The sequence below is a fragment of the Aphidius gifuensis genome, linkage group LG1 (assembly GCF_014905175.1).
Source record: "Aphidius gifuensis isolate YNYX2018 linkage group LG1, ASM1490517v1, whole genome shotgun sequence".
Taxonomy (NCBI): domain Eukaryota; kingdom Metazoa; phylum Arthropoda; class Insecta; order Hymenoptera; family Braconidae; genus Aphidius; species Aphidius gifuensis.
Genome location: NC_057788.1, coordinates 23,671,229 through 23,697,181, shown reverse-complemented (window position 1 = coordinate 23,697,181; position 25,953 = coordinate 23,671,229). Strand labels below are relative to the sequence as shown.

General features: G+C 21.6%; 1 protein-coding gene across 1 annotated transcript; it reads left to right on the top strand.

Moving 5' to 3' along the window:
* Nucleotides 1-858: 858 nt before the first annotated feature.
* LOC122854575 (protein Wnt-7b) lies at nt 859-25,093 on the top strand. Its single transcript, XM_044155380.1, has 8 exons — nt 859-2,035; nt 15,791-16,011; nt 23,427-23,541; nt 23,694-23,765; nt 23,855-23,942; nt 24,047-24,223; nt 24,440-24,728; nt 24,845-25,093. The coding sequence occupies exons 1-8, from the start codon at nt 1,959-1,961 to the stop codon at nt 24,994-24,996; spliced, it is 1,191 nt and encodes a 396-aa protein (XP_044011315.1). The 5' UTR covers nt 859-1,958; the 3' UTR covers nt 24,997-25,093.
* Nucleotides 25,094-25,953: the final 860 nt, after the last annotated feature.

The following is a 25,953-nucleotide window of genomic DNA, read 5'->3' as shown; positions in this document are numbered from 1 at the left end:
AGTACTATCAGTAGAGTTTCATTATATACCTTCATGATGATCTCACTTCTTCATCCTGGTATTATCATACCTTTATATTTTTTATTATTAATTTCAAACCAATCAACCCCATAAATTGAAATTTAAAAAATTCGTATATTAATTTTTATTCACGTTAAAAAAAATAAAAATTAAATAACATTAATAATAATAATAATGATAAATTTGTTAGGTATACATATGAAGATCTATTTATGTAGGTATAAAATAAATTTAATGATAAAGTGCTTGAACAAAAATAATAAAAAAAAAAAAAAAAATTGAGTAAAAAAAAAGGTAAAAAGAGGAAGATAAGTAGCAAATAAATAAGGACAGTAAAATATTGAGAGTTGTGAAAAGGTATAAGCGCGTGATATTGAAAGGAAGAGAAAGAAAGACGAGGATGTATAGTTGTATCGTATAGGTAAGATCGTAGAGGCTGCAAAGTCTCGTTGATTCAAAAGGTAGGAAGCCGACAGAGCAACTGGCCAGTCCATTCCTGTTCCTCATCAAGTTCAAACCAAAACTCCGTATTTATTAAAAAAAAATTCAAATAAATTTTAATAATAACGATAATTATTAACAATAAAATTTCATTAATTGTGAGTGATTCATTATTTTTTTTCATTATAAAGCAATGAGATAAAATTAAGAATAATAAAAAAAAAAAAATTCATTTATGAAACTAGTGATGTTAATATTTTTTAAAATTTAATTTAAAAAAAAAAAAAATTTAATTTGAAAAAAAAAAAAAAAATGATTAAAATATTGTCATATTAAAAATGCAGTGATAATTAAAATTATATAATGTTATAACTCTTTTACACTCATTAAACTCACCAAAGATTTATTTTCATTTTTTTTTTTTTTCTACTGTACATTATGAAATATAGTCATTGATGTCACCAGAATTTTATGAACAAAATTAATTTGTTTTATTATTTTTAATTTAAATAAAAGAAAAAAATAAAATAAAATATTTATTATTTAGTGGTATAATTATGTGGTACTTTGATAATGGCAAATAGCTGTTGAAACACAAGTGACAGTATTGATAAAAATTAAATATGGTATAAACTTTCTGATTGTGTTGTCTAGTGATGAGGAGGATGATGATGATGTTGATGATGATGATGGTGGTAGTAGTGGATGTATTCTTTTTTATTGGTATTATGGAAGGGATAACCAACAACTCAGGAAGCAAATTTAACTCATTCAATTCACACCCTTCGTCACGATTGTAACGATACCTGTAGTTTTTGATTCTTATTTTTTTTTTTTTTTTTGTATATATCGAAATAAAAAATAAATATATAAATTTACAATAAAAGTGTGTGGAAATTTGTGTATATTTTGTTAATTTAAATAATAAATAAACTGTATTAACAAAATGACTGGAATTTAATTAGATAAAATAACCAGTTCAATTATTGTTATCAAATTTAATTAGTACTTATAATTTGCTAATTGCATGTTCCGGATGACTTGAATCAACTTGTTGCTTTATAAATTCATCATTATGATTTTAATGATTTAATCTATATGGATAAACAAATATATATCTAATGTTTATTAAATATGATAATCATAATTTAATATACAATAAATAAATTGATTTGAGTTTTGACTTTCTATAATTAGCTGCTGCTTTTTTTTTTTTTTGTAAACAAGTGTTAAATTTTTTGTCAAATTAATTTTGTTATTAAATTTATTACTTTTGTGTTACTGTTTAATTTTTTTTTTGCGTAATTTGTGAATTTGTGTTTATGTGCTTGTGTTTTATTGAGTTTAAATAGAAAAAAATGAAAAATAATTTATTTAATTTTTTTTAAAATTGTGAAATTAATATATTGAGTAATTTAATTAGTTTCTTTTTTCTATTTTAATTATATACATTAGTGTGCATGAAAATATTCATCAAGGTGATTGTGATGTAAGAGATGCGTCGTGGTGATATCGCGGTGATCGCGATAGCCCTTATCACATTTGGGCTAATCCAGGCCCCTTATCAATCCAGGTAAAAATTTATTGTAAAACTATTTTAATAAATATATATACTTATACATATAAACTTCAACTTTAAATTTAAAAAAAAAAATAAAAAACAATTTTATAAGCTGAATTTTTTGATGGGCCAGTTGCATGTTGGGGGCTTAAAAAAAAATCTTGTAATTAGGTCTACCTGAATATGCGTCTGAGGATCATTTTATATATTTAAAAAAAAATAATATATACTTATACGCGAGACCACCACCTTTGATATTTCGTTTTCGGCACATCACACATATAAATACACAAAATTTCGCCAATGAAATTTAAGATCGATTCAAGATATATATATATATATATAAATTTATTATGTATGTGTATATTCTTCTTCCCTCATCATTCGACATGAAGGAAGAGAAAAAAAAATTAATAAAAAATAATCCATTTGCAAATAAGCCAAAAAGAAAAAAAAAAAAAAAAAAAAACTTGCGTAATATTGCATTGATTCAATAAAAAAAAAATATACATCTTAAAAGAAATTTCATGTTTCCAATCAATATATTTTATTAATAATGATGGTATTAATTAGAGTGAAATTAAGCGGTGAAACGTGAAAGATTGATGGACCACCAGAAAGTTAAAAAAATATAAAAATAAAATGTTAAAAAAAGACGGATCAAAAGTCATGTTATAAATCTCAATATGCAATTTTTGTCTTATTCTTTTAAAAAAAATATTAATAATTATTGTAAAGTCACAGTTAATATTATAAATTACAAATAACTAAATTTGTATATATTTGAATTTATAAATAATTTGTTAAGCAAACATTTATAATTATTATACAATTTCATTAAATTAAAAAGCCATTTTTTTTTTCTTCGAACCCATTAGTCTTGTTATTATAAAAAAAATTTAACAACCAAAAAAAAAATTACTCTTTAATTCAACATAAATTTGTTATTAAAATGAATGATTAAATGTCATTTTATATTTTTAATGACAATTTAATAATAATATTTAAATTATTGACTTAAAATTTCAATAATTTACTTGTTGATTTTATGATATGATTTACATTGTATATATAAAATTATAGTATTTTTTAATAATCGATAAAAGGTAAATAATATATGTGTACATGTAATCTACCTGTATAAAATATTATATATCTAAAATGTTGAATACAAGTATCATCAATGATGTGCAATATATATATCTACTCTCTGCAAGCAACATGTACTCAGCTCATATACAAAATTTTATTGTATATATGAACCTTTGGGGTATAAATTTCTCATCCACATATAATCCAATCTCTTCATCGAGGTCAATTTAATTATTAAATCACTTGGATCAAGGTCATTTTTTATGTTAAACAAGTTCTCGAGACTTGATATTATTTTTATTTTGTTTCAATTTATCCACAAAAAAATATATATTAAAAAATTTTTTAAATATCTCACACTTTTATTTTAATATTGCCAAATAAAAAATCCTTTATCAAAAAACAATTTATTTATTGATAAAAAAAAAATAAATACATTAAGATATATATTGAAACTTGAAATGAATGTTAAAGAAAAAAAAAAAAAAAAAAAAATTGTTTTATTATTGTATTTTTTGATTATGATGATAACTTAATTATATTTTCATTTTTGAAAATTTTTTTGTAGCTATATCTGTATCTCAATCAAATCTATTTATTTGATTAAATATTTATTTTTCATTTTGATGAGAATTGAATGATTTTGTAAAATTTTATTTATTATCTTTATATTGTATATTTAAATGTAGATATAATTTATTATTGATCAACTGGATCTGATTTCACAGCCTGAGGGCAGAGAATGATCGTATTTGCCTTCATGAAAAATAAGAGACATGTCTACCAAGCTTGTATATATAATACAAATATATATATATTGATATGTGTCTTGTGGTGTTCATGCTCCAAAAGGTTGACGCACCATATTTAAAAAAAAAAATTACATTGCAATCTGATTTGTATCAACTTACAAAATTTCAAAATCGATACAAATTAATTATTATACAATTTCTTTTTTATTATAATAAAAATTTATATCAATTATTCTTGAAAATTCATATTCTAATAATTAATTAATTAATTTAAAAAAAAAAAGAACAATGAATACTGTGATAAAATATTTAAATAAATTAATAAAATTTCTATTACATACTTTTTTAATTTATTTTTTTTAATTTCATTTCCATATATATTTTCAGAGCTATAAATTAAAAGAAAAAAAAAACAAATTCTCATGTAAACAATTCAAAGATTAACCAACTTGATAATTTTATATATATTCTGGTAATAAATATCAATGCAAATTTCAACACGAAAATATCAAAGATTAATAAATAACAATCTATACTATACTACTACTAAAATACCCATTGAAAATAATACACGGTATCTTTTGATGATCGTATAATAAACCTGCTCATGACATCAATCACTCTCTGGGTACTTTACTGTCATCGGATATTTTCAAGCGGTATTTATCCAAAGAAAATTTTAAAACCATATAAATTCTATAACCATCGTCATCATCATCCTTTGCAAATGACGAAAAAAAAAAAAAGGGAATTATCTGAATGTATATAATTTTTTTACGCCTCGTTGTGTCTATAGAAATGTGTGAATAGAGTAAAAAAAAAAAAAAAATCTAGTTCACCATAATAATACTTGTGTGTCCACCCACAAGATAGTTCAGTACTGAATGAGTTTTATCATCTTAAAAAAAAAAAGAAGGATACTTTTGAATAATAATTTCGTTGACAGCTCACATCGAGACACAAGACAGCAGGTCAACAGACAATATATTTATACTAATCTTTCCTTCCAATTGAAAAAAATAAAAAAATCTTTTTATATACGTTTCTTTTCTTTTTTTTTTACCTCATTTCGTTCTGCATCATTTTTAAATTTTTCTCAACTCCGTGAAAATCTTTTGATCTATTGCGACCAAAATATAAAAAAATAAAATAAAAAAAAACATGTAAAAGCAAATGAAAAAAGTAAATTTAATAAAAAAAATTCATGGTTGTTAAAAAAATTTATATTCTTTGTTAAAATATAGATATATTTTTCAATTTTTCTTGTGTAATTTCAGGTAGAATCGTAAATGATTATTATTATAAAAAACTATGTTAAGATGTATATAAAAAATATACGAGTGTATATTGGTTTTGGGTCAAAGTGGGCCTCCCGGTGATCAAAAGAAAAAAAAGGGCCATGGTATTTGAAAAAAACGAGAGAATAAAATGAAAAAAAAAAAACCAATCGTGTCTTCATCTCAAAGGTGGCGCGTTAGCATTTATTAGTCGGCGGTTACCAGCAAATATTAGCTTCCTCATCGTTAAAATAAAATTACATGTAATATCTATATATGTATAAAAAAAAAAACATAATAAAATAAAACTAGAAAGATAAAACTATTATTTCAATAAAAAAAAAAAAAAAAAAAATTTATTAAGAAACGCGGTAAAGAACACGCATTTAACATTACCAATATTGTTTTTATGATTTATTCGATAACGAGTTATAATCATTATACACAAAAGAAATTTAAACAATAAAAAAAAAAAGTATAATAATAATAATAATATAAATAGTAATAATACGAAAAGGATAACACAGAAGACACGAATAATAAAAAATTAAATAAAAAATTTACTCAAGAGAATAGCTACCGAATGAATGTTTTATTTTATACTACACGTTTTACATTGAGTTTTGCAAAAAATAATAATAATAATAATAAATATAAAATGTAAAAGAACAAAAAAAATTGCGGCAGGCATTTGGCAAAGATATCCAATTAAAATGAGCATGCAGTGGTCAGTATATAGCATAATAAGAAAGTGGTAAAGGTGGAGAGAAATGGAGATCAAAAAAAAAGAATAAAAAGTATAACGGGAAGACCACCTTGCCCTAAAATGTCCCCGATGTTGGGCTCAACTAAAAGGGAATTTTTTTATTTGGTATCGAGAGACAAAAGGGCCAAATGTGATGCTGAGAACTAAATATATATGTTTATATTTATGGGTTTAAAAAAAAAAAAGAGAGGGGTAAGAGGAAAAGAGGGTATGAAATACACAAGGTACATCAGCTTCAAAGCTAAATAAAAAACAAATTCTTCAATTTTTTTTTTTTTTTTTTTATAATCAATCGAAAAAAACACCATAGTCCGCATGGAAACGGCACACAAAGCACCATTAAAATATTTTCAAGAGCTTTTTTTTTTTTTCTTTTACTTCTACCGATCTGTATATACAACTAACGTGAATTATTTGAGTTATTATTATTTATTTTTTTTCTATTCAATTTTAGTACAAGACACAACATGTTTTTGGGGGGATTGAGATGAAAAAAAAAAAAGCTCAAATATGTTGAAAGCAAGGATAAATGTACTGCATATATATAAAATGAAAAAAATAAAAATTATTGAAAAGCAGTGAGAATATAAGGTGAAACAAAAAAAAAATTCACAAGTATTCTGTGCACTTGTATGATTTAAATTGATTAAATACACAAAAGGGGTTGAAAAAAAAAAAGAAAAAATTGTTTAATTTTTTTTGACCATTTCGAGAGAAGTCTTGTTTCCATGTTCTGGCACAATGATATTGCCTTGTTCCCATGCTTATAAAACGTATTGAATTTTTTTTTAAATTCGAGATAATATTATAATTTCAAATAATTCACCTGATGGGAATTTACAGGTTGACAAAGTTTTTTTTTTTTTTTTTTTTTTTGTTGAACCTGTTGTGTCATCTATAGTAGAAATATTTATTTTTATATTTTCTCTACGCTTTTTCTTATCTTTGTCGTTATACATTGTATATATTAAACTGGTTATTTTATTTTATTTTTTATCACATTATTTATTCATTAACAAGGTAAACCTGTTGATATCAAAGATGAAATTTTCATAAAACAATCGTTTTAACCCGTTATCGAAAAAAAAAAAAAAAAAAAACATTTATTTTTAGATTTTAAATTTGAATAATTCAACTCTACATTATAAAATAATAAATAAAATTAAATAAACTAAAAATAGATAAAATAAATTTGATTATAATTGGATTTGTTGTTTATAAAATTATGTATAATCAATCATAATTATCTACATTGACAGAACCACTATTATCCCTTCAACGATTCTCGCAAATAAATTCGTTATAAACAAGCTTTTTTTATTAACATAAATTTAAAAAAAAAAATAAAATTTATTTGAACCAATGTAAACACAGGTAATAACACATGCCGAGGGCATCTAATCTCTCATCCAGTAATTTTTAATATTGACTATATATATAATACTAATTAAATTTAATACGATTCTCAAGCACTCAAAATTTACCATGAAAAAAAATAATATATATATAGATATATTTATTTCTTTTTTTAATTTTAATTTATTATACTTAATCATTATTTTGATTTTTATATTTTAACTCGAGGATATGTAATTTTTTTGAACCAATTGGAAGTGCTGAAAGAATTGAATTGTGGCGCCGTCCAATATATCTTTAGGCGCCATAGGGGTTCAAAAAATTTTTTTTTCGCCACCTAATATCAGTGTTTGCATATGCCTTTTTTTTTTTTTTTGTAAGTTGTTTGTACGGGAATAAGCTAGGTTTGTGTATGTATATGTATATACAACACTGAGATTATTAAAAAGAAGAAGATTTTTAGTGTTTTTTTTTTTTGTTTTTTAAATTAAAAAAGCCGGTAAAAATAATAATTCAGTATCTCGACACCTGGCTTTTTTTTTTTCGTTAATTATTATTTTTATTAATTTTTGATAATTTAAATTAAAATAATAATAATAATTTATTGAATTTATTTTGTCATAAACTAATAAAAATATAAATGGTAATTTTCATATAATTTTATATTTATTATAATGTAAGAAAAAAGCGAGCTGTGTATAAATTTTTCTATGATTTTTTATGAAAAAAAATGATATATTAATATATACATAAAAATATGTATGAAAATTTAAGCTTATTCAGTGTGATTATTATTATTATTATTTTAAGTTAATAATAAAATTAAATATTGACACATTTTTATTCTTTTTGAAGTTACCGAAAATATATATTATGAAAAATCCATTTAATGATATTTCAACATAAACATTTAAAAAATTTTTTTTTAACTTATTATGAATTTTACTTGACAAATAATAATAATATTAGTATTCAACTATTCAAAAAATTTATAATAATAGAATAGAATAAAAATTATTATAAATAATAATAAAAAAATGATAATAATAAGTGTAAAAATTGAAAAGCTTTTCTTTAGAAAAAAGTGACATGATGAATAATAGTGAATTCATGTATTTTTGTTATCTGAATCTTGAGACCTCGCAGTGCATTGCAGTAAATCGCATTGCACACGACGACGAGTATTTATTTTCATTTATTTATTTATTTTTTATTTAAACATATATATATATATATATATATGTTTTAAAGTTGGTAAATTCTTTTGGTCATTCTTGAGGGCACTATACTATATAACCAGATGTAATATTTCTTTGAGAATAAGTCTAACTTTTCAATGCCTTCTTTTGTCTGTTTTCATTCACAAGCTCCAACATGAGATATATATATAATTTTTTTTTTTTAAAAAACATTTCTACTTTTGTTATTTGATAAAAAATAATAAAAATAAAACATTAAATACAATAACTATAGTTTTTATTAATTTTTTTTTTCCCTTTGTAATTATGATTACTGTATTTTATTTTCAAATTATTAATAGTAATTTAAAAGTAGGTATATGCATATTTATTTAATTTTTTGTACTGGTTAAAGATGCATCTATGATACACAGTACTAAAAAAAAAGAAAAAAAAAAAAAAACATCCAGGTGGTATCTTCCAATCACACACGTCTAGAAAGTCAGACTTGTGACCTCACTCATAATGAACCCTGTATATTTTTTTAAATATTATTTTTATCTCCTGTATTTTATTTATTTTTGTTATTCTTGGTTAAACCACAATGTATAACATCAACAATAACACACATACATTGCAAAAAAAAATATATATATATGTATAAGATTTTTGAGTTAGTTTTGCAAGAACAAGACTTTAACAAGCTGATTTTTATCACAAAAATGTATATGAATATGACAAGAAAGAATAATTTCATTTCAACTTTTATATTCTTCTAAAAATGCATGAATACGTTGAATCATTTTTACATGAGAAAGTCTACATTTTTTCGTTTTTTTTTGCCAACAAAATATATTTATCACTTTTAAAATTATTTAATACGTTTAGAACAAATTTTTTCTCTATTAATCTTTTAAAATAACCGTATGAATTTATAAAAAAAAAAGCAATTTTAGTACAGAAGTATTCAGTTAAATGAAAAATAAATATCTATACATATGTAATTAGGATAAATTAATTTCAATAAGCAAAAATAACAGATAAAATAGTTCAAGTGTATCACGAATATTTTATATTTTATATATTATAAAATTAAAAAATAATAAAATTAACATAAATTGTTGAGTGAGCATGTATGTTTTATAATGAGTGTATATATACAAGTACATCATTGATGCAACCTGGTTTGTGGTAATAGACATAATAAAAATTGTAATGATGATTAGTAAATTCCATAGGGTGGGTGGCCAATATAGGTGGATATATAAATTAAAAAAAAAAAAAAAAACCACTATGCTATCATATATTACGAGACACCTTTGCAGTGTATACATTTTTTTTTTCATAATCTCAATATAAATATTTTTTGAAAAAATAATAATTTCCATGTAAAAAATAGTTATATATTATTTAAAAAAATAAAATCTAAATCAATGAGAAAGCAAAGAGAATGTTTTCAATCTGTAAGTCAATCGTACAAACAGTTTTTTCTTATAAAAAAAAAACAACGTTGCAGTTGACAAAGTATCCCATAGAAAGTTTAAAAAAAAAAAATACTAATTTTGTGTAGTTTTTATAATCAGTAATATATCTTCCTACACTCGTATTATATATCAATAATTATTGATTAAAGCAAATAACAAATTAATAAATGAATATTTTAAAATATAAATCATAATGTCAAATATAAATACAGGCGCCAATGTGAAAATTTTGTATATACATTTTGTATATATTTTTGAGTTTCTTATTTATATAATAAGCTTTAATAATATGGCGTTTATTCTTGTATTATTATATTAGTTTTTTATGTTAATATTATTTATGTTTGTGTATTATATTTTTATGTATGATAATTTTGTAAAACAAAGCCGCATTGTCGGTAGATATATAGATTCAATCGAAATGTTATTTTTTTATTATTTTATAAGTATTCATTAAGCTTTAAACACAATGCACGATAACGCCTACGATATATATGAAGTATTTTTTTATCCAGCTAAAAGCTGGAAAATGATATAAAATTATTTATATAAGACTATCAATTTTTAGACTGATTGTTAGTTTCATATTATGATATACGATCGACTATTTGTTATGGGATTTATTTTAAAATATATATAACTATCACACAAGTGAAGGTATAATAATTATGATTATTTATTTGCGTTTAGGTGTAGTAAAAAAATATAGATACCTAAGTCAATAAAAAGCGACTACTGTCTTTAAGATAAAACAATTAATTGTTTTTATCTATCTGAAAAAATACGTATCCCTGAATTTAATAATTAAAAAAATTTATCAAAGCTGGCATCAATTGATTTGATATTATCTTTATTCTTTCTTTTTTTTTCTTTTTATTTATTTGGTTTTTTTTCTCATCAATTATTTAACACAAAAAATAGATTATCTTTTTTACTTCAAACATCTATTTAATTAGTTTATATATAAAATATATAAGCCTTTATAATTTTAGTTTTTTATTCTTTCTGGCTAAGTGGAATCATCGGTTTTTTCTCTACTAATAATATGTTTTTTTTTTTTTTTTTATTTTTATCTAACTATTCTTTAACTCACAAAAAAAAAAAAAAAAAATGTTTACCTTTTTTAAATGACCCTTGAATAGACACATTATCTTAAGTATATCAATAACTTAACTGACCATTTGTCAGTTATTTAAAGATTTAACACATTGTACAAAAGAAAAATTCCTATATGTCAACTGTGTTTTATTTTTAAATTTTTTTTTTGTTGTTTTTCAACGTGAAAAATTCACTTAACCGTTATTAATGTAAAAAAAATATCATTAATGATAAATAAGTATCCATTTATTAAGCATAATCCATACAAAAAAAATACCAAATAAAAAAAATAATTTTTAATATCACAAGTATTCAATGATTTCAAGAAAATTATATATATATCCAGGAAACTATAAACTAATATCAAAAGTAACACATATGTTTGTATCGTAAATACTGAAATCAGAAGTTGGAAGGCTAATAAAATTTACAATTTACTGAGCCCACCAAGAATATTATCCTACTTAAAATGACTAAAAAAAGGAAAAAAATTATATAAAAATTGATAACGTAAAAATAAAAAAAAACTCATAATAATAAAACGTAGTGTAAAAAGAAAAAAAAAAAAAAAACAAATAAATAAAAATGAAAATTATCAAGTCAGATTAAAGTAAAATAAAAAGTATATGATTACTTATTTAAATTTTTGATAATTTTTTAAATTTTATTTTTGAATTTTATTTTTAGGGTTTGAATTAAATATACCTATATATATATTTTTATAAATAAATATAGTCTGGTATTTATTTAAAATATCATAAATTCAGATTTGAAATAAAAATTTTTTGGTTGCTACCTTTTAAAAACCTGTCGTATTAAACGAAAAAAAAAATTGGTTGATTCAACAATTTAGTCAGATTTTTAATCTTATTATCATGTGATAATATCATTGACTTTTTTTTTAAATACAATTTTCATATCAAACTATTTTTTCTTTTTTATTTTACTACCGGTATTTTATTTTATTAGAATTAATTTATTTCAAGATATATCTCAAGGTCAGATTGTTGACTGTCACTTTCATTTAATCAAGATTTTTGACATTTATTGTACATAACGTGGTCTCGGTAGATTATCAATTTACCACGCTAAAACGCATTATAAACTTTGAGTTAATCGCATTCGCTACAGATTGTAAATAAAAGAAAAAAAAATTAAATAAATTAATTAAACCTCACAGAGTTTGTTTATTGATTTATTTATATTTTTTGAGCTATATTTTATTGAGTCTTGAAGACACTATGATTGAAGAATAAGCAAACACGAATATAAAAATTAAAAACTCAAAAAAAAAAAAAAGAGTTGATTCATTACTTTGATAACCAGTGATCTTGGACCTCCCATTAAGAACATCTTTCAGTTATTATATTTTTTTTTTCCTATTATTTAGATCAAAATATATTAAGTCAATAAAATTTCTACAAAAAAAAAATTATAGTAATGAGTTTTTTGAAATTACAAGACCTATGATAAATGAATATTTATTTGTTTAAAAAAAAGAATAAATTCACCAGATTCATCGTGAATCTCAAGTCTAGATAAGAATGATCCATGACAAGATGTCTAGAAAATACTCATGATATTGTTGTGAAATATATTTCAAAAAATTTTTAACTAATCATTTTTATTTTCGCAAAATATTCATCATCAAAAAAAAATTCTAAACAATCTAATTTTATATAATAATAAATTTATTTATTATTATTTGAAATTACAATAATTTTTACATTTAATTATAATATTTATCAATTTTTAAATCAGCAACTTGTAAAAAAAAAAAAATAAAAAAACTAATTCCATCAGATATTGAGCAAAAAAAAATATATTTTTAAATAAAATAAAACCACAAGTATTATCTTGGGTAAATTTTTTGGGTGCTCATTTTGAATATGCACATGAGATGAATCCTCGTTAAAGCTTTGATTGCTTATACACACGCAGCTATTGAAGCACGCGACTTTCAGTGTCACGTTTAAACCTTTTCTCTTTAGTTATTTTTATTTTTTTTTTATTATTATTCATTTATATTCTCAAGTATATTAAAACAAAAATAAATTTCATATCATTTTTTTTTAAACTGTTATTATGTCTATGAAGATTGTAAATTTTTTTCACATAAAAAATTTTAAAACTGGTTTTTTTTTCATTTATAATATACTCTCATTTAACATTCTTTTTTTTTTTTTTTTTTTTTTTCTAGATATAACTGTGTGTGAAGAACTAGATTTTTGAGTCTTCATCTAATCTGACATAATTTTTTTTATTTTTTCAATATAAATCTTTGAGAAAGGATTACGTTTGTAGCTGACATTTATTACTGAATATTTGATATATCAAGTGTGACAACAATCAAATAAAAAATCCTATTAAAATGAAGATTAAAAAAAAAAAACAAAAAATGAATTTATCTAGGATCGATTTGTCAAAAATATGGGATAAAGATCATGTCAGTTATATATATATAAAAACACCGTGACACTTTGACTTCTACATTCTTTTTGAAAAATTAAACTAAAAAAAAAAAGAAAAAAAAATACAATTTTTATCATAAAAATATATGTTTCTATTCAAATAAATTTTTTTATTATCCTATTATAAAAAGAACTGTTGTCATCCATAATTGTGAGGGATAGATAGAATATGTAAAAGTGTGTTATCTTTTTTTTAAAAAAAAAATAAAAAGAGGTATCGGGTGTCTAAGGCGAATATTTCCTAGCGTAGACCAAGTGCGTAGTTCACATGGTATATGCTAGATTATATTTGCCCCAAACACCAGAAAACACTCACAACAGACAAATCAACTTTCAATATTAAATAAGAGTTGTACTTGTAGACATTAATTTCACGTAGGATTCGAACTCAACATCGCTAAAATTGGAGGCCGAACTCTTGACGACTTAACCATCAGCTCACTCAATAAACTCAAAAAATTATTTACCTTATTATTGATTTGAAAAAAAATTCCACTTAAATTTGAATTATTCATTATGTCATTGTATTAACTAAAAAACAATGCATGTATTGAAATATATTTCTATTATTTTTTTTTTAATTATAAATAATTATCAAGAGAAAAAATTAAAATATTTTTGTTATAAATTGATTTTTAAAATTAATATTTTTGGTATTTTGAAATAAAGAATAAAATAATAATTTAAATTGAATATTAATTTTTTTTGTTAGCCAAATGAATCAAAGTTATTAATTTTTTTTCAACTTAAATTTTTCAGTTTTTTTTACTCGTTTAATAAAATAGTATAGATGTAAAAAATAAATAAATAATATATATGATAGCAAGATGCGATTGCAGTACATATATGTATACTGAATACATATATCCATTTGTGTATACAAGAACAATAAATCATTGTATAAAAAATACTGTTTAAATTTAGTCACCATACTAGGTAGCTAATGATTATCAATGCAATTTTATATTTTGTTGTTATATATATATTGTTTATTATTTTATCTTTACCATTAATATCAATCAACAATCTATAAAAAAAAAAAAAAAATGATATATAAAATTTTTTTTTGAAACAAAAACAAATATATATTATTGATTTATCATGAAACAATAATAAAATTTGCTTTTTTTTTTCTTTTATTTAAAAGGTGTGATATAAGTTCCAAGAATTCATTGACGATGTAACTAGTTACCTTCATAATTTATCTCAATCAAAATCAAAATAACAGTTATTAACATGAACGCGTGTATTAATTTTAACAAAACCCCAATAACAAAAAATAATAATAATAAAATTCTAGGTAAAAAAAAAAGCTTTTATTATCGATATTAAATTGTTAGCTTTGTATTTCATCATTAAGATAATAGCTTCGTGATAAGCTACTGTTAAAGTTTATTTGAAAAAAAAAAAATCAATTTTATAAATTTATATTTACACAATTTATATATAATACCGAGAATTTTAATCATTGTTTGATATTAATAATTGTATTGTTGTTTAAATTTATAGGTCTATGATGAAAAAATATTTTTTTTCTGGGTAAAAATTATTCATATATATATTTTTAAAATAATAAAATTTGTAATAAGTTTATAAAGGGTGATATTATTTTTTTTTAGGTTTTAAAAAAGGGTGGGTGTAAAGGGCAATGTTAAATTATTTTTTTCTGGTTCTCACGTTTGTCAAGACACCCTGTTGATTATATCACGTGGTGAAATTTTGGGGCAAAATTTTTTAGACGCACTTTTGCATTCCAATGCAAATAAATTGCCTGCGGGTTTTTTTTTTTTTTTATCCAACAGAAAAACGTAATCGTTGCAATTTTATGCTTCTCAGAAATATTCAGGCCTTACTTACATAATTTTTATTTATTTATTTTAATTTTTTTTTTTTTTTATAACAATTTGTGTATCATCATCATTTTTGTCAAATTTACTGTCATCATCTTTTCCCTTAATTTTTTTTGTTTTTAAATTTAAAAAGAAAAAAAAAAAAAATTAAATTAAATTATATCCTCAATCTTATTATAGTATATATATTTTTAAAAAAATTTTAATAGGGTTGTGAAATGATTTTAGCTCAAGGCGACTTAACAAATTTACGTCACTTTTTTGAATGAATTATTTAAAAATTGTGTTGTGGTTGTTGTCAGATAATCATGAAACATGTTCATCAAGCAAAAAACTTGTATTTTTAAATTTAATATTTATTTATCTTTATTAACGCGATTAAAATATAAATAAATAATAAATTTTTAAACTATATTAATTTTGATATTATTTATGAATTTTAGATTTGTTGGCGCTGTATTTGTTGGTGCGGCAGTTTGTGCTCGCATACCAGGTTTAGCTAAAAGCCAAAGGGAACAGTGTAAAAAAGCACCACACACAATGCCAGCAGTTGGTGAAGGTGCTGAATTGGGTTTACGTGAGTGTCGTTATCAATTTAGGCATCATCGATGGAATTGTTCTCATGTTGCAAATGAAAGAGTATTTGGTCACGTTGTTGTTGTTGGTAAGTTTTATTAAAAGCTATTTTTTTCATTATAAAAATTATAAAATTTTCAAAGTAAATAAATTTATAAAAGACTTGATTAATTTTTTTTTTTTTTATTCAACTAATTTTGTTGCATGAAAAAAACTAAGAAAAAAAAATAAATTTATACAGCAGTATGATTTTTTAAATCGGAAATTTTAAAACTGGTTTAAAAAATCAAACTCATGTTAAATGTTGAAGATGTATTTAATCTTCAAGATACTTCAGAGAAAGACTATTACATTTATAAATAACGGGTAAATATAAATTTTAAATTTTTTTGAAAAAAAAAAAACAATTTTAAATACCAGCCAACGAGTCAATCTCCTAAAATCAATGCTAGAATTGTAACGCGCTTTAAACTTGAAAAAATAATAAATAATTGAAAGAACAAAAAAAAACAACATAGATAATATAATTATAAGGTAGTTTAAAAAAATATTATCATAAATTTTTTAAACATAATAAAATGCCTTTTTTAAAAAAATTTTAAATTAAAGATCTTACTTTTTTTGAGCCAGATGTTCATCTACCTTATATGATTGTCAAATAAGTGAAATCTGAAACATAAATAAAGATACAAATTATTAAAAAATATATTTTATAACTTATTTAATTCTTAAATTATTATTATTATTATTATTATTATTATTATTTCAACATAAACTCTTTAAAAGTGCTTTTACTTTTATTTAAAAAAAAAAAAATTACGAGCGCTAATTTGACTAACGACTATTTAAATTAAAATGAATCACTTAATTTTTTTTTTAAATATTTTATTTATCTCTAATCCCTGTGATATTTATCTCTCTCTTTGAATATAAATATTAAAAAAAAAAAATTTAATTCCAAGCTGTCGGATAATACCAATATGACAAATATAATAATTTACCAATTGAATTTTGTGCTCGTAATACCTGGATTATCAATGTTCACATATACATATTTTTTTTTTTCTTTTTACATTTACATGTTGTCATTTGTACAAATCCCAATTCAATGTCTGTAATAATATTTTTACATTTTATAATATATTTTATTTATTGTTTTTATATTTATTATGAACATTGATTTCATCGAGCATTAATATTGTTTGAATGATTTTTATTTTATTAACGTGGGTTTTTTTAAATCCATATTACTAAAATTTTTTTTTTTTCTACCACAACATGATTACCCCTCTGTAATATATATTATAATTTTTTAAACATTTAAATTCCTTGTTTTACAATGTATATAAAATGATTTAAATAAATCATAAAAATAAATTATGAAAACTTTATATATTTATTTTGAAAAATTAAAATTTTTCTATTTTTTTTTTAAATTTTCAAATTACAAAATTATCAAAGTTGTAATCTTATGATTGTCCGCCAACGTCAATTATATAAATTATGAATAAATGATGCAAAAGAGAAAATTAAATTCCAAGAATATAACAAATGGAAAATTTAAAAAAAAAAAAATGATAATATTTATGACAGAAAGAAAAATAAGTGATATAAGGCCAAAAGAATTAATGGATATATGTGAGAAAAAAAAAAAACCAATTTTTATAAACGGAGGAAACAGTTGGTAATGCTAACTTAATTAGTTAATTAACGGTTCTGTTCAAGATACCGGAGCTAAGTGCAGCCTTTCGGCAAATTATTTTACTCTCTCTTTTTTTTTAAACTTAATTTTTAACTCAGTTAAAACACTTGTTTTTTATGTAACAAGGTTTTATTTTTTTTTTCCTTTATATAATTACTCATTCAAAAGTACAAATTTCTAATGTTTAATTGACTTTTTATCATTATCATTTGGGTTATTTTTTTTTTTATATATGATATCTTTGTAAATAAATTAAATGATTTTAATTTTATCTCAAAACTTCGTGAAGAAATTAATTGATTTCAATTTAATTAACTTTTTTATTTTTTTTTCTTGTCACCAAAATTGGTTCAAAATAAACGAGGTAATTAAGTCATTAATTACTTAAAAGTTTAAAAAATCGAAAGATAAATAAAATTTTTAAAAAAATTCAGTGAAAATCATAATGACAAAATTAATTTTAATGATAAAAGTTAAATCGTGTATTTTTATAAATTTTTATACTTATTGATTTGTATGTAAAAATTAAAAGCTGTTTGCAAATTTGTATGTAATATATTTTTAATTAATTTTTAAATTGAAAAATTATTATATGTGAATTTTTATGATCAATTTTATAATAAAAAAATGAAAGAGGTATTTTTTTATATACATGCAAAATATATTTTAAAGCTTGTCATGAATTTTATGAATATTCAAAGTATAATATTTATAAATAACCATGTACATCGATTGAATTCACAAGCATACTTGTATCACTATAATTTTTTCAATTTAAAAAAAAAAAAAAAAAAAACATAATCAACTGATTATCATACAGTCGATTGGAGTATTTAATAATTTTTAAATATATATAATTATTAGAAAATAAAAAAGCTATAAAATTAATAAATAAAAATAGATTTACATTCGGAAAGAAAAAAAAAAAAAGTTAAATGTATAAATGTTCATTTTTTTTTTCCTCAAATAATTGATGAAATTTATATCAAAAAAATTATTTTTATTTTTTCATATTATCATTCATCAAAGATTTATGTTGCATTTCAACATTCAATATATACCTATATATATTTTCATCATCATCATCAATTTAATATTTATTTTTTTTTTTATCTTTATTCACTTGATTCATTTCATACAGTTATATATTTCTCAACAATTTATTGACTTCCATTTTTGGTATATAAAATAGGATCTCAATCGATTCAACTAAAGAGCTTTTTTATTTTTTTTCTTGTTAGCTTATATATTACTCATTTAGTTTCAGTAGCCATCAATAGCTTCAGGCTATTTTATTTTTTTTTCTTTAGTCTGAGAACATTTACAAGAATTCCCATAAAACATATCTCAAACAACTTGATAAATTAATATATCAAACATTTTATACTATCATCATCTCTTTAAATGTTAAATTATTTTTTTTTTTTATATTTTACTCAATTAATATTTGTATTTAATAAAATAATCAAATTAATTCCCAATAAAACCACGATGACATATTTTTTTTTCAAATTATAAAACATAAATTTATACCTAAATTATTATCATTACAATTATTTTTTAAAATAATTTTCTGTTTTTATTTGTATAAAAAATTAACGACATTAATTATAAACTATTTAATAAATATATAAATAAATGAGGTGATCTATATTTATTTATTTTAACAAGTTGGATATGCAATTTTATACTGATACACACTGTCATGTAATTCAACCCCCTGTTGATATTTTAACACTAAATGCGTAGGTATTTTATTGAAAAAACAGGCGTTAAATTAAACACATGTTGTACATGTATTGTCAGCTTTCACACTTTGTTGATAGCCAGTTTCATTTATATAGCAATATGTTGCTTATCATTCTGTCTATAAAACATATAACAAGCCTTGTTAACAACACTTGTATATATGTAACCCAATAAATATATTAAACAATTGTTAATCAATTATATTTGTAGAAAATTTTCCAAGTCATTCAAATTCAACTTGACATTATCAATGAAATTATTCTATATTTTTTATTTAAAATAAAATGATAATAATTTAATGTTTTATTTTTTGATGAGATGCTGTTAAATATTTGAGATAAAAAATAAAATTTGTTAAGTGAATAAATTAAAAATAATGCAAAGTGGTTTTGATTGTAAATTTCAAAATTAACCATGTATATAAATGACATTTAAAAATGCTAAGTGGATCATTGAGTGTTTGTCTTAATTATAGTAATTGGTTAATTGTATTATTATCTGATATTTAAATATTTTTTTTTATAAATAACAATTATTATTGCTACAGTAAATTTTTTTTTAATAACCTGATTAACATTTTTGAATTTATTAAAATGTTAATTTATATTTTTAAATAACTTTTTATATTTCATTTTATTTTTAAATTAAAAAAATTATGAAAAATAATTAATATATTTGAATAGAAAAATTATTTAATATTTTTTTTTTTACAAAACAAATGATGTTGTATTTAATTATTGACTAGTTGTTCATTACTCACACCTTGTATACATAAAAAAAAAAAAATTATTAAAAACAAAAAAGTAAAAAAGTTGTCGAGGGCATTACAACCGGTCGATTTTAATTTTACATTCAAGGTTTTTCCATTTAAAATTTGTTATACTTTTAAAATATTTAATTATCACTCTTTTTGATTGAGTTTTTTTCAAAAAAACTTGATAAACCAATCAAAGCTTCTATTCAATAATTGAACTAATTATTATCTGACTAATTGACATTATATACTGATCAATTTAATCATCAAAGTTTAAAATGAACATATACATGAATATTCTATCATTTTATTACATATATATATAATCTTGGAAATTTAATAATTAAAATTTTATTATTATTATATGTATATGTATTTAATTTACTTAATTTTCAACTAACTTTATTTTTTATTATTATTTAAAAAATTTTATTGATAAATCCAAGTGAAATGTCATGTCATCGAGATTATAATTATCTCATAAATTTAAATTGTAATTAAATATTAATATTTCAAGTATAAAACGTAGGTCAAGTATTTGACAAGTTTGCTCGTTCATTTTCATATATGACTTTTCATAACTGGCGCCAGACATTGAATTTATGTTACAACAACTACACCATCCACTATTTATAAATTCATTTACAAAAAATAAATTAAATAAATAAAAACTACATTTACATTCAAAGTGACTAATGAAAGCTTCGTTAAGCCATGAGTAACATGCATATAAAAAATATTTTTCAATTATTTACTTGATAAAAAAAAAAAGAAACCAAAAACAATATTCTCAACAAGTACATCAATAATCTAATCAATATAATGAAAATAATAATTTTATTTTCAACAGTAGATTAATAATCAAAAATAATCAATGATACATTTTTAATTGACAATAATGGTTAAAAGAAAAATGATTATTTCTTGTTACACTGAATAAATTACGATGCATTTATTTTTATTCTTTTTTCGTTCGTATATAAAAATAAATTAAACCGTATATATATATGAAAATAAAATACAGTAATTGGTATCACGGGGCTATTTTATTGGAACATGATGGGCACACAGTGTTGTAGGTGGAGGTGTTGATGCATCAATCATTTGACAGGTGAAAAATAAATTAAATAAATAAATAACGTTTAATAGAGAAAACTTAAATTTATGCACATCAATATAATATAAAGAATAAGAGGTTGATTTGTTGGATGACGTGTATGTAATATTGATTAGCCTTGGGATATGGCAATGCCAATTAGCACGACGACGACATCTTGATCAACGATCAATTTACAAGATAAAAATCATACAGACATATCAAATAAATATATTTTTTTATATTCAATTTGTATATATAGTTTTTAAAATAACACTTGGTTTATACAATTTAATTTACAAAATCAATGTATAATTGTGATTTTAAAAAATGATTAACAAAAATTTTCTAGTTAAATTAATATTCACATAATAATAATGTTATGATTTTGTAAATTATAAAAATAAACAAGGTTTTTTAATTTTTTAATTTTCCTATATATTTTGCAAGATATATATTATGCTTCTAATTTTTAAATAATTTCATAAACTTTTCTATGAATTCAATTGATACAAATCAATTGATTATATTTTTTCTTAACATGTCCTTTGATGTTTATCATTTGAACAGCATGATATATATTTTTTTATGTTTGTTTATGATATTTATACAAGATAAAAATCCCATAAACATAAATGTATAAGTTTATAAAATAATACTTGGATTAAATTTTAATTTATTATTTAAAAAAAAGAAAAAAAAAAATATAAATATTCGCGCTTCATTATTCTTTTTCAATGTTGTTAAAAATAATTTTATTGTATTTAATAATAACGACAATAAAATACATTTTACAATAACTGTTTTCGTTTTTTTTTTTAAATTAAATTTAAAAAAATATTTATTGTATCAATAAATTTATATAAATAAATTCTGCAACCATTGATAAGCTATATATTCAATGCAGTAAAAAAATTTTAAATGGAATTCATAAAATAAATATTGATATTTAAGTATACTCAGTTAAACTATAAATTAGCCAATAGTTACTGACAACTCTTTGACGTTAAATTGATGTTTCTCATGTTCATTATCAACATAAATAATTATGACATATATATTTATAATATACATTCTAAACTAATGTTTTTCGAAATCAACTTCCGTTTTAATTTAACAACTTATTTACAACCTGTTACTATTTTATTTATTTTATTTTATTTTATAATGACTAAAGAATAATGAGTTTATCTAAATTAAAAAAATAAATAAATAAATAATTTATTTAGCTTTAATTTTATTCATAATAAATCAGTGTTGACAATCAAATGTACAATATCAAGTAAAACATAAATACAATACTCCAACACATTGTGATATTTATTGAAAAAAAAAATTATTATAAATCTCAGGAAACTGATAGTCAAGATATTTATCTCTCAACTTTTATGTATGTCACTTTTATTAAATTGTTTTTTATTTTTTATCTCTTTATATTATTTAAAATAATTTAAAAAAAAAAAAAAAATCAATGTCATCAATAAATTACATTGATTTATTATCTTCAAAGAAAAACTTATTTTATTTTTAGTATATTTTTGCTTGTTAGAAAATAATGTAAATTTACATTTAGTAATTAATTTTACTCTTTTTTTTTTTTTCTTACTATCTTTGCTATTTTTTGTATTTTTATTTTGATTTATTATCAAAGTTTATGTGGTTATGATGTTAATTAATTAATAACATGACAGTTGGGTTAAAAATTAAGTGTGGGTTTTCTCTATCATCATCATAACAATATTCATCTTGAATTTTATTAAATTTATATTAATTAAAATAAAAAATTATTATTATTGTAATTTTTCTATATATATTGACTGTTTGTTAAGAAAATCTTAGGCAATAGATGAATAATTATCATGCAAAAATCAGTGATGAAAAAACTTGTGAAATATAATTTTTATAATTTTTTCATTTATTGAAATAAATAGAAATGAGTTTATTGAATTTTTAAAAAGTTTCAGTAATAAATTTTAATTATTATTACGGTTTAAAAAAAAAAACAAAAAATAGCATATAAGGCATATAATTTGTTAATATTTATGCATCTAAATAGGTACAATGAATAACTAATCTCAATAGTCTAAAAAAAAAATAAACATAAAAGAACTTTCATAAAATAAAAAAATAATTTTCTATTTTAATATCATTGAATGACTGGTTGAAAGTTGCTATTATTAATGATTTATTTAATGATTTCAGGTAGCAGAGAAGCTGCTTTTACATATGCAATAAGCTCTGCAGGTGTAACATATGCTGTCACTGCAGCTTGTAGTCGTGGAAATATCACAGCATGTGGCTGTGAGCCAACATTAAGGTAATCAATTACAAAACATTCATCAAATTGTCATTTTAAATTACTATCAATTTGTCAATATTAAAATACCATTTGTTTTTTTATTTTTAAAGATAATAATAAAAAAAAATTAAATTAATCATTTAAATAATTGAATTTATAATGTCTTTTAGATCAAAACAATCTTTGCCACCAAATGGATGGGAATGGGGTGGTTGTAGTGCTGATGTATCATACGGAATGAGGTAATTTAATTGAAAAAAAAAAAAAATCCAATTACTGTTATATTTGATAAAATAAAACACATTATCAAATGATTATTTTTTTTTTCTAGATTTGCGCGTAGGTTTCTTGATGCAAGAGAAGTTGAAGGAGATGCAAGAAGTCTCATGAATCTACACAACAACAAGGCCGGAAGAAAGGTGACTCAACTTGTTATTTAACTTGTTTTACATTTGTTATTTAAATAAAAAAATATTTATTAAAAACGGAAAGAAATAACCTGGTTCTTATTATTATATTTAAGATTGTCAAATCATTGCTACAAACTGAATGCAAATGTCATGGAGTATCTGGATCATGTACAGTTAGGACATGCTGGAGAACATTGCCTAGTTTTCGTCAAATTGGTGATGCATTGATGAAAAAATATTATCGAGCAAGGCCTGTTACTGCATTAACACCAGCACCATCAACAATTCAGGTTTGAATATATCTTTTCTTAAATTTAACGTGGGCGTATTGGCTGGGTCAAATCGTTTACATCGTTTCTCGATAAAAAAAAAAAAAAAAACTTGCCAACTTGGTAATAACTTATAATAATAAATTAAAACCACACCATAACAATATCAACTTGAACCGTTATAATTTTTTTTCAATATTTTATATACTTTAATTGTGTTGTATTTATTTTTTCTAGTCAATGGTTGAAATTGTACCGATACTTGGTAATGATGCAAAAACCCAAGGTAAACCAAATGACATAATAAATGATCAACCAAATGAAAGACTTTTGAGAAAAATAGATGCATCAAGACAACCACATCTTGTATTAAAAAAAATAAAAACAAGTATTGGTATAAATTCAAAAAGAATACCCAAAAGAAGTGAACTTGTTTTTCTTCAACAATCACCTAATTATTGTGAGACTGATTTGTCACTTGGAAGTCTTGGTACACAAGGAAGATCATGTAATCGAACAAGTATAGGTAATGATTAATCATTAATTTTTTTTTGTTTTACTTTCAACGTAAAAAAATTATGTGACTTAATTAGTATACGACGAAGAGGGTAAATTTAATTTTTTGTATTTTGATTATTTTAGGAACTGATGGATGTGATCTCATGTGTTGTGGACGTGGTTACAATACTCATCAATATACTAAAACTTGGCAATGCAGATGTAAATTTCATTGGTGTTGTCGTGTACATTGTGACAGTTGTACTGAACGTACCGAGGAATATACATGCAAATAATATGCTTTTAAAAAAAGACTTGATAATGATAAAAATAATTTCCAGAAGAAAAAAAAACAAATGTTATTGCATGAATAAAATATAACAATGTAATTTATCATTTGATTGTCATTTGTTAGTTTTTAAGATAAATTAGAAAAATAATTTTTATAAGTTTATAATATACATTCTATAAATTTTGTATGATATCCAATTTTATATTGAAATAATGATATATTGTTAGCTTTAGAATTTTAGTGTTATTATTAGTAATTTTTTTTATTTTGTAAATAAATTATTATTTATTCAATTTTATAAAATTTAAATTGTATGTGAGTTTATAAATTATTACTGACCTTTGGAGTGATGTCCAGATGTATTGAAGTCGTCTCGAGCAGTTGAAGCATTTGTTGCCACCACTATCGCGATCACTCATTCAGAAAATGACTCGATTACTATCACTGTCTCTAATGCTAATTTCAACACTGACTCTAATACCGACAACACTTCATTCATGAAAAGTTAAAGCTAATCTATCAGTTCAAGTTAGACACGCACGATAAATTTTTTAAAAAAATTGAAAAATGTACTTTTACATGATCAGCAACAACAGTTATGAACAAAAAGTTTTGAATTATTAATAATGTTAATATAAAAATTGAACGAATCACATCAAACAATAGGAAGAAGCTAATATTCATTTGGTTTTTTTACCTTATCAATTAATCAATTGTAACACGCCACATTGTCTCATCAATCAGTATTGTATTATAGATTGGATCACGAATAATCGAAATAAGCTTGATAATTTTTATAACGACAAACATACCGACTTAAATTGCATGAGCATCAACAACATATCAAACGTAATGTGATTTTTGCGAATAAACTTATTGATAATACACGTTATATGGTTTTAGAGTGTTTGATTGTATGATTTTATATTCACGAGTCATTCTGTGGAACCAGATGTTGATG